Below are 16,332 nucleotides of genomic sequence, written 5' to 3'. Positions count from 1 at the left end.
ACGACGACACCAGGTGCACAGGAGAGGATTAACGACGACACCAGGTGTACAAGAGAGGATTAATGCCACCAGGTGCACAAGAGATTTAATGCCACCAGGTGCACAGGAGAGAATTAACAATGCCACCAGGTGCACAGGTGAGGATTAACGCCACCAGGTGCACAGGATAGGATTAACAACACCAGCCTGTCATGTACAAACAAAACTTTTAAACCATTTGTGTAAGTATTTATATTTTTTAATTAAAATAAATTAAAAGGTTCTGTTTAAAACTACTCCATTTTGAATCTGAAAACACATGTATTTAAAATTAGATTCATAATAAATTATACAGAATAGAATAAGGTTCAGATTTGTGAAGCGTGTTAGTATCAGGCAAATGAAATGTAAAAAACAGCCACATTGATCATGGACCGGGACTCATACCTCATATTTAAGTCTTCTTGGATTAATGTTCTGCAGCTTTTCATCCTCCTGGAAACAACAAATTCAATCTCCATCAAAAACGAATCAAGTCTTGTAAACAAGACGAAGCATTTGAACGATAGAATCCAGATTATCCTTTATTTTTCAGGAGAAATGGATGGGATTAAATAAACCAAGGTAGAAACAGAAACTGGATTGGATCATGGGAGGGGTCATGCAGATCACAGAGGAACAGGAACAAACCAAGAACTGATCCTGGTCTTACCTCATCTGTTAACCTAACAGAGCTACAGTCGCTAATCTCCTCCTCCTCCTGCAGATTAAAGAGCTAAATATCAGTTCTACACAGAGACAGACTGATCATCACCTGCTGGGGGCATGACTGACCCCTGAAGGTCTGATAAGACCAGCATCCAGTTTTACAATCCAACCAGTTACAACTGAGACGCCTTCAAAATCCGGTACTCTGTTCTATATACAGTTTGTATCATATTATTAATTTTTGTCAAGTTTGTTTTCTCCATAAGTCAACATCTACAGTCCGCCTCCTTCAGTTCCAGGTTTCAGGGCCTGATCAAACTGACTTGGACTTCAGATTCAACATGTTCCAAATATAACCTCAGGTGAACTGAAGCAACGTTGGAAAGAAGAGTGGGCCAAAAGTCCTCCACAACCATGAGACAGACTGATGAAATCCTACACACAACTGCTGATGGTTCTGCTGCTTTAGGAGGTTCTGGACCTGGATGTAGAAACGGGTTCTGTTGAATAATAACTTTGTGGAACCAGTTGATTCAAGTTACGTCAGGTCAGATTTGGATCATTTTAGAACCCGATTTAGACCAGATCAGAACCTGAAGGAGGAATTTATTATCCCGAACTGTAAATACAACAGGAAGCGTGCAAACACACACACACCAGGAAGTGTGTAAACATCAGCCGCTTTCTGAATTAATACTAGGGGTGTAACAATACATTGATTTAAATCGATATATCGATTAAATGATAAAATTATATTGTGGCAAAACGAAAACATCGATTCATATCGTCATCTTTAAAATACACTTTTATTTTGAAATTCCCAAGGCACGTCTGCGTCTCCATTTCCGTGTGTGACTGCGCTCTGCGGCCGCCTCAGCAACATGGCAGACGAGGCAGAAAACAGAAAACAGATCATGAAATTCATTCTTGTGCTGGATTTAAATCAACACTGTGGAAATATTTTGGATTCTGACAGAAGGACGGCTCAACAGATAAAACTCACATCGTATCAACAGGTGCCAGTGTGAGTTCAAATACTCGGGGAAACAACACATTTGGCCGTTCACCTGAAGAAGAAACACGGCATTGATAGCCATGTTATGCAAGCTCAATATCTATTTTTGTTTCTTTACAACTAAAAATGTAATCATGGCACTTTTAAGTTAAATGGTTTAAAAAATGCACTTAAACATGAGAAATGTGAGACTATACTGAACAGGTCATTTATTTTTATTTTTTCATTAAGAAAAAAACGTTTTGTTTGTTTTTAATTAAATGCCTGGTGCCTGTAACAACAGAAATAAAATGGTTAAATCATATTTAAATTGTTTTTGCAAATGTATTTGTATGTAAATGAGATGGGCATTTGATATCGCAATACATCGATCGCAGACTTGTGAATCGAATCGAAATCGTATCGTGACAGACTTCATGATATCTAAATAAATCGTATCGTCATACAAACAAAATCAGTATAATGTCGTATCGTGGTGAAGCTGGTGATTTACACCCCTAGTTAATACCACATGAAGGTTTCGATGAGTCTGACAGGTGAACGGAGACTTACTCTGAGGGACTCTGAGGACCGGGACAGGTTCATGTTGCTGCTGCAGTTCAGCAGGTTCATCTTCTGCAGCCGTCTCTGGACCTCTTCTTCGATGTAGGCATTGATCCTGTAAAAAAAAGAGCGACCTTCAGAACATCTTTAAAGATCCAGTTGTGTGTGTAGGAGGGATGAAGGGCTCGTACCGGTCATCTGACATGGGCAGCAGACTGTTTAGACTCTGAGCGTGGCTGACAGGGGAGCTGCTCTGACCGGTCTTCTCATCGGTACCGACTGAGATGGTCCGGTTGTTGTCGCCCCCATCGCTGATCCTCTGCCGCAGCTTCTGGATCTCCTGCTCGACTCTGCAGAGAATAAAAAAAAAAAAAAAAAAAAAAAAAAAAACCTTCTGAGCTCCCGTTGAAACCCGCCTGGTTCCACAGAACTCAGCTTTACTGATTCTGACCTCTGCTGGTCCACATCGGCTCCTGGTCTGGAGGTTCTGCTCATTGAACTCTTGTGTCTGTGGTCCTCGGAGTCCGGCTCCAGGGAGACGCTGCGCCTCAAAGCTGAGTGCCTCCTCTCCAGCCGGGCCACCGCCTGCTCCATGGCCTCCGTCTGCTGCTTCTCCTTGGACTCCAGGATCTCCTTCTCCTTCCTGCGGACCTTGTCCTCCTGCCTCGCCACATTGGCCGTGAACTCGTAGGAGTCCTGCAGCTGCTGCAGCTGCTGGGCGCTGTGCCAGTGGAGGTGCAGCTTCTCCTCCTTCTCCTCTAGCTCCTTCTCCACCTGGAACAGCGTGTTGTCCAGTACAGGAGGACCGTTGCACTCCCCGCTGAGCTCCAGCACCTCCATGGCTCTCTGCTTCTCCTCGGCCAGCGCTGGGAGGAGGCCGTCGGCCATGTCGGTGAGCTGTCGCTCCTTAAACTGCAGGCGGCGCTCTGCCTGGTTGACCATCTGCTCTTCATGGTAGATGGCTGAGGAGTCCATCACCTCCTTCAGCTGCTTCTCCTTCAGGCTGTGAGCGAGGAGAAGCAGCGCGCTCCTCTCACCAGCCACCTCCTCCTCCAGGCGCTTCTTTTGCTGTCGGAGCTCCTCCTCCAACTGGTCCAGCTCCTTCACCTGAACCTCCTTGAAGTTCATGTACCGGTTCTGGGCAGATTTGGCCTCCCTGCTGGCCTCCTCCACATCTGTACGCTCCGCAGCCTCTTTGGCACAAAGGAGCTCCTCCCTGATCTCTGCCAGAGCTTGCCGCTCCTCTTCCAGGCGGCGGGTCTCTTGCCGTGTCAGCAGGGCTGTGGCTTCCTCGTGTTTCTCCCTCAGCTGCTCCTCCAGCCTCCCCACCAGACTTAGCTGCTCCTGCTCCTGCTCCTCCAGCCGCCGCCGCTCCGCCTCTAGGCGGACCCTCTGCTCTGTGCGCTCCTTCTTCAGTTTTTCCAGCTCGCGGTAAATGTCAGCCTGCTCTGCGGCCTCCTGCTGCCGCCGCTTAACCTCCTCCTCATCACCATCCTGACGATGTGTCCAGCACCTCCTCACCCCTTGAACCTCAGTGCGCCTCTCCTCCTCAAAGCGCTCCTTCTCAGCCAGGAAGTCCCGCAGGCGGCCGTCAATGTCTTGGCTGCGGTGGCGGAGGCTCTCCTCCTGACGTAGGATTCGCTGCTGGACCTCCTCAGACTCCTTGCGCTGACTCTCCACCTCCTGCTGGAGGCGCTGAAGCTCCGCCTTCTCGCTCTGCTGCTTGGCCTCCATCTCTTTGATCAACCTCCTGCAGGAACAAAAATAGAGAACGTCATGTTGAAATCTGTGAATCTTCTAAAGTTGAACGTTTGGATTCATCCTGATCCAAGATGGCTGCCACAGCTAATTAGTTCAAGCTGTTCATCTAATGATTACTTGTTCATGAAAATGAGTCCAGTGGTTAACAAGATATTTTGCTAACAATTTCCCACACCCACAGGTCATAAAATGATCAACTGTTCGTGGCAACGAGTGATAAAAATATTAAACAGATCAACGTTTTGCTCTAAAGTCCAACAGGAAGTGAGGATTTCTGACTGAGGAAGGCTCTTTTTTTTTTTAAAAGTGCGTCTCTGAGCTTTATTTTGAAACTACAGGTTCAGCCCTCTTCCTGTTCCCTGCCAACACTCTGACCTAATCCTCCAGAACATCAGAGACTGATCAGAGGCGACATGAAGTATCAGTGGGGGCGGCCATGATGGAAACAGGAAGAAGCAAAGCATGCTGGGTAATATAGAAGACACCAGCAGGTAAAACGAGGAGCTGGGAGGCTTAAAATATCAGAATTTATTCGGATAAACAGTCACATTTTGTACCTTTTCATCTCCAGTTTCTCCAGCTCTTCTCTCTGCTGCCTCTCAAACTCCAACCTGAGAAAATAAACACCTTCATCATCCTCATCGTCATCTAAGACAGACGGACACAGTGAACATGGTGAGTGAAAGCAGCAACAAAACAAAAAAGCTTGGGATGAAAGTGTAGCCAGAGACGTCAGAGGGAGGACAGAAGCAACAAACTGATGAAAAACTAAAAACAGACGATGAACGCCGAGGTGGACAGACTGGACAAGTCAAACACCCGTCCCTGGGTCAGGACGGGACAGTTAACAGGAAGTGGACAGCTGAGTCTACCTGAGGAAGACGGCGCCTTTCTCAGTGAAGAGACTGTCAACAGACAGGACGGACACAGTTAAAACCTTTAAACCCAACATCACTCTGGTTTTCATCGTTTTATTCACATGGAAATCGACACGTTTGAAACATAAACTGCAGCTTCCAGTCGCAGCGTCTGCTCCGACCGACCGCCTGACTGACCGCCTGACCGACCGCCTGACCGGTCAATATTACTCCGTTTGTACTGGGGGACTGGATCTTTGAGATGGACCAGTATTTGCCATAATGGATTTTGGGGTTTGTATATGCTGTTCAGTGCCAAAAGGGCTGTGATCAGTTCTACATTGTGGAAACTAAGCAGCCATGGCCAAAAGGACGGTCCAGCACAGAAGAAATGTTTCTGTAAAGTGCCCTGAGACAACTTTATTTATAATGGCACCAAATCACAACAAACGGAATTGAATTGAAGAGCAACATCATCAGGCCATGACTCTGCGGTCTACACTCATCTGAAGGCCAGCAGTCACTCTTCAGAGATGAAGATGTTCACATCCTTGATAGAGAGGAACATGGTTTGAGAGAGGAGTGAAGGAAGCCATCTTTGTGAAGAGAAACTGTCCATTAAACAGGGCGGAGGCCTCTGTGTCCAATGTCCCCCCTCTTACAATGACAATGTCGTTATTGAAAGCATCACTCAGCCCTCTGACTAGCAAGCGGCCATCAGGGTGCCAACGATCGAATGTTAGGTTGATGGTCCATCTTTTTCATGGGAACAGCTTGTTTTGGCTGATCCACTATGAGAAGGAGCTATCTATAAGACTGAGTTTATTGCAGCTCCTCAGACTGACAAAGTTTTTGGATTAAAGACTAAACATTTCAACAAAGAAGAATCGTCCAGAGGACCTGACTCTACCTTGTCATCTACCTGGATTATTGAGCAGCATCAGGATCTTTAAACCCAGGCTTGAGTTTCCCCTCAGACACAGGACAGGAAAGAGACAAAATATCTTTTAGTGTTTTTCTTAGAACAGCACAACTTCAGGTAGTTGAGGTTCAGAGGAAACGACTCGAATAAACAGATCCAGGGTCAGAATCATCACGTGAACATCTTCAATTTCATCTTACAGTTCCTCCAGGAGAAACATTGGAATCCTCCTGCAGGAAGACCCATGAAAACAACAGTCTATGTGAAACGATGTGAACTCTTTACGACAGTTTTATTCTCCAGCTGCTCCGGGTGTGGGGGGGAGGGGTCTACCCATCTCCAAACAGTTTCTGTGAAAAAGGTTTCTCCTCACCACGAAGACAGCTGAACTCCAGAGACTTGAGAGGAACTCCTAGTTCATTTGATTAACGAAGTAAGACCACGTCTGAACTCGTAACCGGACTTCGTGCAGAAGATGAGAGCAGAAGACGTCGTTCGGACTCACCCCGGGTTGTAGAGCATCACAGTGGACAGGTTTTCACAGGATTTGGACAGATCTGTCATGGACAGGCTGAACGTGGACAGGAGGCCGCTCTGAGGAGAGAAGGAGGTCATGAGATCCCTCAGACTGAGGTCCAGGAGGTCCAGACTCTGGTCCAGCAGGGTCTCACCTTGCGTTTCTCTCTCAGCTTGGCGGCTTCCTTCGGATGGTTGAAGCGGAACATGTTGGTCCGACCCAGCAGGATCACAGCACCTGGACAGAGCAGAAACTAGACTTGTTCACCTGAGCGGAACCAGATGAGGGTACACTGAAAACTCAACGCCTGTAGGAATGTCCAGAAACCGTAAATAAATTTAATTCAGACGGATCTGACTGAACTTCAGCGTCTGGACCTGGTTCTGACCGTCCTCCTCACCTTGGTTGAGCTGCGACGGCACCGTCACCTGGACTCCGTTCACCGAACACTGAGCCCCGCCGAGCGGCACCAGAGTCACTGTCCCGCTCTGGTTCTCAAACACACAGTGTTCACTCTCCAGGTCCAGACCGTGCAGAACTGCAGGACCAAACAGAACCGGGTCACAGTGAGGGTTGATCAAGTCTCAGACGTCAAAGAGTCCAAATATTTTTTCAGTAATGCTGCTTCAGTTTCAAATAACCCGACTCACTGATGTCCTGCTCTGTGGACGCGTCCTCTCGTCCCACAAACGTCCGTCCCTCCTGAAGGACAAAAACATTTTGTTGCTCAACTCAAACAAGGAGATACCACGTGTTCATGCAGGACCAGGTGTCGAGACCTTCAGGTGGTACAGGATGATGCCGGTGCTGAGGAGGTCGTCGTCGATGCCGATGAGGTGCGGCAGCTCCGAGTCCAGCACGACCCCGATGCCCTCCTTCCTCAGAGCCAGCGTCTCCTCCTGCAGCACAGAAAGGTTAAAACACAGAGGAGCAAACGGAGATCATCTGCAGAGTTCAGGAACAGAAGGAGTCACCTTTAAGATGTTCTGAGTCTCGTTCCATTTGTTGGTCCACTCCTTGGTCAGCTCCAGAACCTGCAAACCCAAATCAAACCTTCAGAGCTCAGAGGAGACAGACGTTCTGATGAAGGTCCAGTCATTCAGACCAACATTAAACCAAGAAAACAGGACTATGGAAGGTCAGGAGGGACAAAACGATAAAATAAAAATATTTTTAATGTTTGTTAATTTTGGGGTGAAGTTATCTGCACATTTTAAATATAAAATGGCTGCACTTTTCTTCATAATTCATCTTTTATTTCAGTTTTAAAGTCCCCTCCATCATTTTTAAACTTTGAGCTGCTCTGCGTCACGAACACGTCAAACACATTTCTTCCTGACTGCAATAAAAAATAAAAATAAAACAATGAAACAAGAAAAAAAAGGCCATAAAAGTCTGAAGAACACCAGCAGCTGCAGCGTTTGCACACGTCGCAACATTTATCCTCAGTTTATTATGATTACTGGTTCTGGAGTCGAGGTGAACGGGTCTCACCCGGGCTTCGTTCTGGTGCAGCTTCTCCTCCATACTCAGAGCCGTGGGAGAATCCAGCAGGGCGATCTGACAGATTCAACAAACAGGGCGTCAGACAAGACGTTTTCCTTCCCGATGGCGTCGCTCCTCTCTGGGAGGTTTTCACGTACCTGGTTCCCCTGAACCAGCAGAGTCTTGAGCCGGGCGATTTCAGCCCGCAGCTCCCGGATCAGCCTGACGTTGGAATCCTCGTTGATTGTGGGTTTGTTGATGATGTTCTTGGCCCGGTTGGCGTAGCGCAGAGTGCTCAGCGTCTCGCCGTAGTTCACGTTGGCGGGGGAGACGGCTGTGGCGGAGACAAGAGGTCAAACGCGGGTCAGCAACGTGCAGCGCCTTCTCCAACGCAAATACACGGGCGGCGTCAGCGCTCACTGGCGATCATGATGGTCTTGGCGTTGCCCCCCAGGCTGTCCTTCAGCAGCCACGTCAACACAGAGTCCCTGTAGGGGACAAACACCGTCTTCTTCTTCAGGTTGGTGTTCACGCCGTCCTGCGTCATGTCGGCTGGCGGAGACAAAAACACGCCCAGAGGAGTCAGAGAGTCGACCAGCAGCAGAATCACTGAACCCCCCCGCCCCCCAGGGTGTAGGATGTAAAACAGAAGTGTTTGATCTTTAACAAAGTTTTAAAAACCTGAACGTCTTTCAATAGATTTCAAAAAGAAACATCCATCCATCCATTATCTTTACCCGTTTATTCCATTTTGGGTCACGGGGGTCGCTGGTGCCCATGTCCAGCAATCACTGTGCGAGGGGCGGGGTACACCCTGGACGGGTCGCAAGTCCATCACAGGGACACATAGAGACAAACGAGACAAACAACCATTCACTCTCTCACTCACACCTAGGGACAATTTAGAGTTACCGATCAGCCTAACATGCATGTTTTTGGTCTGTGGGGGGAAACCGGAGTACCCGGAGAAAACCCACGCATGCACGGAGAGAACATGCAAACTCAACCCAGAAAGGCCCCTGGACCGGGGTTTGAACCAAGGACCTGCTCACTGAGAGGCAGCAGCTCTACCAGTTGCGCCACCGTGCTGCCCAAAAAAAAGAAACAGAGGACCACAAATCTATGATGATTCTGACCCAGAGCAGAGATGACGTTTCCCAGCGTGACCAGCGACTTGTTGATGTTCCCCCCCTCCTTCAGCCGGACCCCGGTGGCTCCGGTGGAGTCGGCTCGCTCGCTGCCCGCCAGGTCCACCAGATGGATCTTGCTGATGGTTTCACACGGCATCTCAGCGTCAAACTTAGCCTGAAAGCAGACGTTCATATTTTCACCAACTCATCCTGATGAAACCGTTTGACTCTGAGGCCCGGCATGGCCCCCCATAGACCCTCGATCTAGTCAGACCGTTAATGTTCAGGAGGGTCGGCAGGATTCAGGATTTGAAGTCAAAGAAACAAGAAGAGGTTTGAACCTGGAGCTTCACAAAAAAGCTCAAATTTCAGAATAAAAGTTTGTTCTGTCACAGAGGATGAGAGAAGAAAGTCCTTTCTCCTGTTGGTGGACCTCTGTCTTTCCTGCTGATGTATCGGTCTGACCTGAGTGAAGTTGATGGTGAAGATGGCGTGCGAGCGGCTGCTGACATCGTTCATGCCGGTGCTGGCCGTCGTGCGGTTGATGTTCCCCGCCTCCATCAGCTCCTCCACGTCGCTGTAGTTCTGGACCAGGTGTTTGGACAGATCTGAGGACAGAACAGGTGCAGAGGCAGTACCTTTAACTTCTACTGCTGCAGTGTAACAAACCTCTGTGTGGAAACTTCAAAACCTAAAAATGAAGCTGAGCCTGAGTCTAACCCACAGGAGGGGGTCAGTTCGTCAAAGACCCTCTCAGTTTGTTTTAGTCGGAGGTCCAGACTCTGGTCACTTCCTGCTGCCGACTCCATGAGACAGACTCGCTTCTGGACTTTTAAAACAATCACAAACCAACGTTTCCACATCAAAGCAACACGGTGTCTGGGTCTACCTTCCACATAGGGCCCGTCTTTGGGGTGCTCCCTGACCCTCAGGTTGTAGTTGTGGGAGGACTTCCTCCTCAGCAGGTCTCTCACACTCTCGTTGTAGATCTCCAGATAGCTGAGAGCGTCAACAGAAGACAAAGAGGTCAGACGTTCCCAGAACCAAATTAAACAGAACCTCCCGTTGGTCGGGTCGAGGCGTCACCGACCTCAGAAACAGAAGAGACACGTTCTGTCAGGAGACGAGTCTGACAGCGTTGGACATAAACGAGTCCTGAGCACCCGAGACTCAACACCAACATCATCCTTGCGTGCACGTAGTTTGTAAGTTGGGCCAGAGTCAAACTCACCTGACTTCTGTTCGAAATGAAGCTTCGTCCCATCGAGAGGCCTCAGAGATCCGACTGAACAAACCCTCACAGATCCTGGGAATCAAACCAGCGTCTCCCTGAAACAGACAAACGTCACAATCTGAAGAAGTCTGAGGACGGACCAGAGAGTCTGCAGGTAACTACAACTTTGTCTCCATGGTAACGGAAGACGTAAACCCGGTCGTCTCAGTTTCCATGGAAACGGAGAGGCCAGTTTAACTGTTCAAGTCAGAGCGCTGGGTGTGAGACAGATGGACAGAGGTGTATTTTGTCTTACAATGAGAAGATTCTGTTGGACTGTCCCTCAGGACACCTGGAGGACAGATTTGTTGGGCGGACTGAGGAGTCTGAAGTTCTCAGCTTCAGATTAATGAGGACCGTTTCCTGAAGTCTTCAGGGTCTAATGTTGACTTTCCCTCCTGATTACATATCTGACGACAAACACTCAGATTCTATTTATTGGTTCTGATCAGTGGAAGAATGGTAAATGGTAAATGGAGCTTACTTCTATAGCGCCTTCCAGCCCCCTATGAGGGGCCCCAAGGCGCTTTACAGTACCAGCCATCCACCCATTCACACGCACATTCATACACCGGTGGCGGTAGGCTGCCATGCAAGGCGCCATCCAGTCCCACCGGGAGCAACTCGGGGTTAAGTGTCTTGCCCAGGGACACAAAGGCACATGGTGTGGGAAGTCGGGATTCGAACCTCCAACCTTCCGATCAGAGGTCGGCTGCCACTACCACTGCACCACGGCCGCCCGTGAAGAAGACAGGAACCGACAGGTTCTTCGATCGATCTGGTTCAGATAAGAGCGATAAAAACCTCCTGTGGGTCCAAACAGGGACTCGTCCTGGTTATTCTACACAAACCGCATTTAAATGAACCTTTGACCTCTAATCAGTTCTCGGTTTCTCTGGGACAATCATACAGAACCTGGTCTAAAGAAGTCCGCAGGGGGTGGGGGGGGTTTGAAGGATTTTAAAGTTTAAATAAAATCGGATTGAAAACCACAGACTGAACAGATCTGAACTCTGAAAATGTCCAAAACATGTCAGTGTGTTCCGTTTGGGTCGGGAAGACTGACCCATGAGAAACCTGCTGATTCACAAAAGGTTCTCCTGGAGTCGTTTCGTTATCAGTACAGACTGAAACTGTCATGATCCACTCGGAACCAATCAACAGGTCCGACACATGGTTCTGACTCAGTTTATAATGTACTGTTAAATAAAGAGTCCATTAAGGGACCACGGCAGCAGCAGAGTCCGTTCAGAACCAGGACTGGACTTAAACTGAATCTGAAGCAGTCCAAGTCCATCTTCCGTGAGCCTTCAAAGACCTGAAGTTCTGTCAACTTCAGACGAGCCCAGGACCGCCTCAGGGTGGTACCGAGGGTCCAAACCTTGTCAGCTGCCAACAAGCTTCAATATTACCCAGCATCCTTAGCTCTGATTGACAGCAGCTTCCAGGAGGAGTCCACAGCGTCCATTTGTCCTTCAGGACAAGGCGAGGACAGTCTGTCAGGTTTTGTTTTCCTCAGACCCGGACTGGACCCACGTCAGACCGTGGTTCTGATAAGGTTTCTAAAAACAGTTCTCTATTCTGATTTTTTTAAATTTTTCTACTTGAAAACAAATATTTCTCCTGGACAAACAGAATCTACAAACTAAAACTATTTATTAGATAAAAAATATTATTACAAAATAAATTATTTTGTAAAGAAAGTTCAACTGATCTCTGCTTTCATCTTGTTTTCAACAACTGAGGAGGAAAATAAATCCATCGAACGCTGATCAGTCAAGGAGCTGAAGAATTCCTCGATCAGCTGATTAACTTGAGAAATGTTTGTCCTCAAACATCCGATGTTTGCGTTTAATCCTTGAAAACAAACTCATACAGACTCCGGAAAGCTCAGTTTAAACGGGTGTTGAAGAATCGCCCTTCAAAACTGGAGGGAACATCCTGAGGGTAATTGTCATTAATTGTAATTAATTATAATTAATTGTAAATAAATAAAGTCTGAAACGTCCATGCTAGATGGGTTACCTTATGGAAGCTGGTTGTTAGCCAGTGTTAGAGTTAGCTGACCTTAGCCGGTTATTAACAGATGTTAGCCGACGTTAGTCGGTTAAAAGCCGATGTTAGCCGTTGTTAGCCTCCTTAGCCTGCAGCTGGAGGTTGTAGAATTTCAGCTGCTAACATGCCAACTCTTGTGGCTTAGGCTCGTCTCATCATGACTTTCCTTAAAAAGAGAAACGGGCAGATGAGCTGTGAAAAGTTGCCTTTTGTTTAACAATCATAAAGTTTAGAGGATTTCCCGCCTCGGCTTTAGTCTTGGAGCAACAGGAGGAGGAGATATATAAATATATTTTTTTAAATGTCCAGTTTTTATCATCTAGTTTAAAGTTTTTAAACTGTAGGACCAATAAGACAAATGTTTAGTGGTTTTGACATTTACCATCACCCCAAACGGTACTGACAGAGACAGTGTTAGAGACGTCCTCTTCTCATTTGTCCAGACTTATCTGAACACGAGAACGCCAGGAAGTCTGAGCAGGAAGCTCAGATACGTCCATGATTTGATCTCCCCACTCTGCCACAAAGACTGGACGGCTCGGTACAGCTGGGAGAAGGGAAGGGGGTTCATTAGAGACTTACTGGAAGTCCCATCATGGTGTAGGATTTCCCCGAGCCCGTCTGGCCGTAGGCGAAGACGCAGGCGTTGTAGCCCTCGAACGCCGCCTTCAGAACATCAGAGCCCAGATCTCTGAAAATCTGAAGATGAACGAAAAGACGAATCAACGACTAAACGTGGAATAAAACCCAAATTAAAAACGTAGCTTAACGATTTAACAAATAAACGTTAAAGATCGTCAAGAGCAGAGAGGAAGAGCAGGACCCACCTTCTCCTGAGAGACGAACGAGGAGCTCACGGCGTCCATGGAGTCGTAGGAGAAATCATACGTGAAGGTTTTGATTCGTTCCCTCGTAGAGTCTCCGATGACGTTATCTGGGATCTGAGCAGAAATTAGGAGTCAGACACGGGCGTGAACAGGTGTGAACAGGTGAACAGGTGTGAATATGGGCGTGAACAGGTGTGAACAGGTGAACACGGGCGTGAACAGGTGTGAATATGGGCGTGAACAGGTGAACACGGGCGTGAACAGGTGAACACGGGCGTGAACAGGTACCTTCAGATTGGTGATGAAGGTTTTGGTTCCTTCCATCCTGATGATGCATTTTGCAGTCAGGTCTTTCTCCCTGGAAGAGACGGTTTAAAAAAAGGTTCAAATCTGACTTTCAGATTAAACGTTAAGAAGTTTGTGTCAGTCATAAAAAAGTTTTTTTTAGGACTTCGTAAACAACCGTTTGTTTCTTCGACCCTGAAAGCTTCTGCAGTTTGATCTTTGAATGTTTTTATTGTGAAGCTTCAGATTTTAAAAAACACGTTTGGGATTTCTTCAGGAAGCAACTTAAAATGTTCCGTTTGTAACAGAAATAAATAAAACAGAGTCGCAGATTTCTGGTTCCAGAAGCAGGAAGTCGAGCGGGTCGGCCGCCGGTCCTCCACAGAACTGCAGCGATGATCACCGACGACACAGAAGACCAGCAGGAGTCTCTGTTGAACCACCTGCAGGTCTTTGGACGGGAGGAAACCCACCTGAGAGCTCCCTCAGAGCAGACAGAGAGACGGACAGAAGGAGTGAGAGAGACAGACAGTAAGAGACAGAGAGAGACAGGGAGAAGGAGAGAAAGACAGACAACTTCTGCTGCTTTAGTTCTTAGAATCAATCAATAAAAACACAAAGATTAATATTTCGGTCCCCGATTATATATAAATATATAAAAAACATGTTTGTCTCTGAGAGTGAGTTTCAGGTGTTTGTCGTTTATCAAACATGTAAATAAACTCAGTTCTTCATGTCACAACAACAACAACAACAGTCTGGATGAGCTAAACTCGATTATATTTAGAGTCATAATGTGCACTAACTGTGATAAATGTACTTAAATAAAAGATAATATTATAAATAATATTAAATGACTACATGAGCTGAAATCCTGTAAAAACAATCCCTTCGAATGAAACAATCGTTTTAGGAGAGAAATCTGTCGGTCAGGAAAAAACTCTGAAGTTAATTTATACCCCTCGAGGTCTATGAGCTATAATTTATTAAAATATATCCGACAACCCTCCAAAAGTAACCTCGAGAAAAGGCTTCATTAGAGAACACGTTTACTAAAGTCGTGCACTCCGTGCACTTGTGTTTGCATGGAAACCTTTCAGAAGTGACCTGCGCGCAGGAAGAACCCCTTAAATGTGTCGTACTGGGGAGGGTGGGGGGCGTTTGTGCTTAATTCCAGATTGTGCTTTAATCTGCGAGCGCCTCTCTCGTAAAGTCTGACGAGGAGGAAGACGAGAACAAGGAAGTTCCACACCAGCAGCAGTAGCTCCAAGCAGTCCACGAGACGGCCGACAGAACATTTGTACGAGGTAAACTTTGTGTTTTTAATTATATTTGTCTTGAGATTTGTTGCATTCGTTATTTAACCGTTACGAAAAACCAGATTCTGGACAATGTCCTCGTGTGTCCCCCTGCAGAACTTGTGGACTACGAAGGAACAGGAAGCGTCTCATCAGGACTCTGCAGGTCAGCCGGACTTTCAGCGCGGCGCTGCTGCTAGCTCCACCTGCGGCTGCAATCAGCCCCGAGCAGCAGCTAAAGGTCAGCTACACGCTCTTCAGCTGTGGGTTTTAAAAATGGCTCCAAGAAGTTTGTCACAACAGGAGGTGGAGGAGAAAAAAACAAATAAATAAAATCACAAAAACAGCAAAGGTGACCTAATGGAGTAAAAAAAAACTCTAGAAAGTCAACTGAAGAACCAGTTCCCCCTCATATCATTCGAGGGGGGCACCCTGCACCCTAAAGGTGACACACGAGCAGGTGACCAGCTGGGGACACACCAGAGCAACATGTTTAAATGTTTTTAAGACAATTTATAAGCCGACAGTTTTAGTTAAAATACAAAAACCTTATTTTAATTAATTAAATAACTGATTCATCAGCCACAGTGAAAAGGTTTTTATTAACCAGTTTAATCTTCGTCTAAAATGTTTTGAGACAAGTTCCGGTTTTAGATGTAAACAATGTTGACAGTATGGCCCTAATTTAAATATGTAAAACTTTTAAAATGTATATCGATTAAAAGAATAATCGTCATAATAATAAATCACCTTGAGCTGAAGTTGAGACAGAAACATGACGATGAAAGTGGGTTAAACCCGAATTAAATGCGTTTCCAGTGTGAACATGGGCGTTAAACCAAAACACGAACCAGAACCTCCGAGTCTGGAACCGTGAGAAAGTTCTGGTCTTTAAATCCTGCAGGGTGTCTTAGCCCCGGACAGGTGAGAGTTACCTGGAGCACACCTGGAAACGATCCGCACCGCAAACATCCACTGAACTCACCGTCTGTTCATGGGCCTGACCCGCACAGCCACCCGAACCGACGCCATGACTCATCCCTCTGCGGGTCGATCCTCTCCGGTCTGCGCTCCGGCTGAGCTCGCGCTGCTTTATAGCAGCTTGCTAGCTCGGGAAAGCATAGGGGAAAGGTCAAAGGTCAGGGAGATAAGCAGCGAAACCAAAACACTGAACTGATAGAGAGGGGGAGGGAAAGAAGGGGGAGGGGGGGAGGGTCTCAGGCTTATATTCAATGCTATCAGAACCAGGTGACGCCACACACCCACCGGAACATGGACCGAATCACGTCCCGGTTCCTGTTAGCTTCCTTGGTTAGTTTAGCGTCGTTCCAGAAACATTGCGATGTATGGAAGCTCCGACGGGACAAAAATCCTACCAGAACTGGGAAATCAACTCCATGGAGAAAATTTAAATCAGAGCTCTGAAGCTCGTCGGTTTACATTATCATCTTTTTCAATAAATAAAATACAACAAAAAAAAAAAAAAAACCTTACATTTATAAAACGCACACGTATTTTGTCAGAGCAGTAAGTAACAAAAACCTTGTCAAAATGAACAAAATCTGCTCCTGGTAATTAACGTGTTTATTTTTTTAGTAACAAACATTATTCTATTTTGTTTTGTGATATTTTAACATTTTCCCGAGACACGTTTTAGTCTTGTTTGTTATTGTAACC

At 46.7% G+C, this 16,332-nt stretch overlaps 1 protein-coding gene across 1 annotated transcript in view; it reads right to left on the bottom strand.

The window, feature by feature from the left end:
* Positions 1–16,001, bottom strand: part of kif16ba (kinesin family member 16Ba) — a 23,537-nt gene extending 7,536 nt beyond the window's left edge. Inside the window, exons 1-25 of the mRNA XM_037689609.1 lie at positions 15,922–16,001; positions 15,641–15,760; positions 13,361–13,430; positions 13,073–13,186; positions 12,828–12,944; positions 10,149–10,246; positions 9,807–9,916; positions 9,383–9,525; positions 8,924–9,092; positions 8,208–8,339; positions 7,946–8,121; positions 7,797–7,862; positions 7,277–7,336; positions 7,082–7,201; positions 6,953–7,004; positions 6,703–6,840; positions 6,457–6,539; positions 6,291–6,379; positions 4,879–4,911; positions 4,564–4,617; positions 2,697–3,995; positions 2,437–2,595; positions 2,255–2,360; positions 692–739; positions 427–474 (exon numbers count right to left, since the gene is read on the bottom strand). Of these exons, the coding sequence (XP_037545537.1) occupies positions 427–474; positions 692–739; positions 2,255–2,360; positions 2,437–2,595; positions 2,697–3,995; positions 4,564–4,617; positions 4,879–4,911; positions 6,291–6,379; positions 6,457–6,539; positions 6,703–6,840; positions 6,953–7,004; positions 7,082–7,201; positions 7,277–7,336; positions 7,797–7,862; positions 7,946–8,121; positions 8,208–8,339; positions 8,924–9,092; positions 9,383–9,525; positions 9,807–9,916; positions 10,149–10,246; positions 12,828–12,944; positions 13,073–13,186; positions 13,361–13,430; positions 15,641–15,687 (3,531 nt within the window). The 5' untranslated portion in view covers positions 15,688–15,760; positions 15,922–16,001. The remainder of the gene's footprint in view (positions 1–426; positions 475–691; positions 740–2,254; positions 2,361–2,436; positions 2,596–2,696; positions 3,996–4,563; positions 4,618–4,878; positions 4,912–6,290; positions 6,380–6,456; positions 6,540–6,702; positions 6,841–6,952; positions 7,005–7,081; positions 7,202–7,276; positions 7,337–7,796; positions 7,863–7,945; positions 8,122–8,207; positions 8,340–8,923; positions 9,093–9,382; positions 9,526–9,806; positions 9,917–10,148; positions 10,247–12,827; positions 12,945–13,072; positions 13,187–13,360; positions 13,431–15,640; positions 15,761–15,921) is intronic.
* Positions 16,002–16,332: the final 331 nt, after the last annotated feature.

This window comes from Nematolebias whitei, chromosome 16, assembly GCF_014905685.2.
Source record: "Nematolebias whitei isolate Nwh7 chromosome 16, NemWhi1, whole genome shotgun sequence".
Taxonomy (NCBI): Eukaryota; Metazoa; Chordata; class Actinopteri; order Cyprinodontiformes; family Rivulidae; genus Nematolebias; species Nematolebias whitei.
Note: the sequence above shows the minus strand (reverse complement) of the source record. Positions and strands in the feature narration are given on the sequence as shown.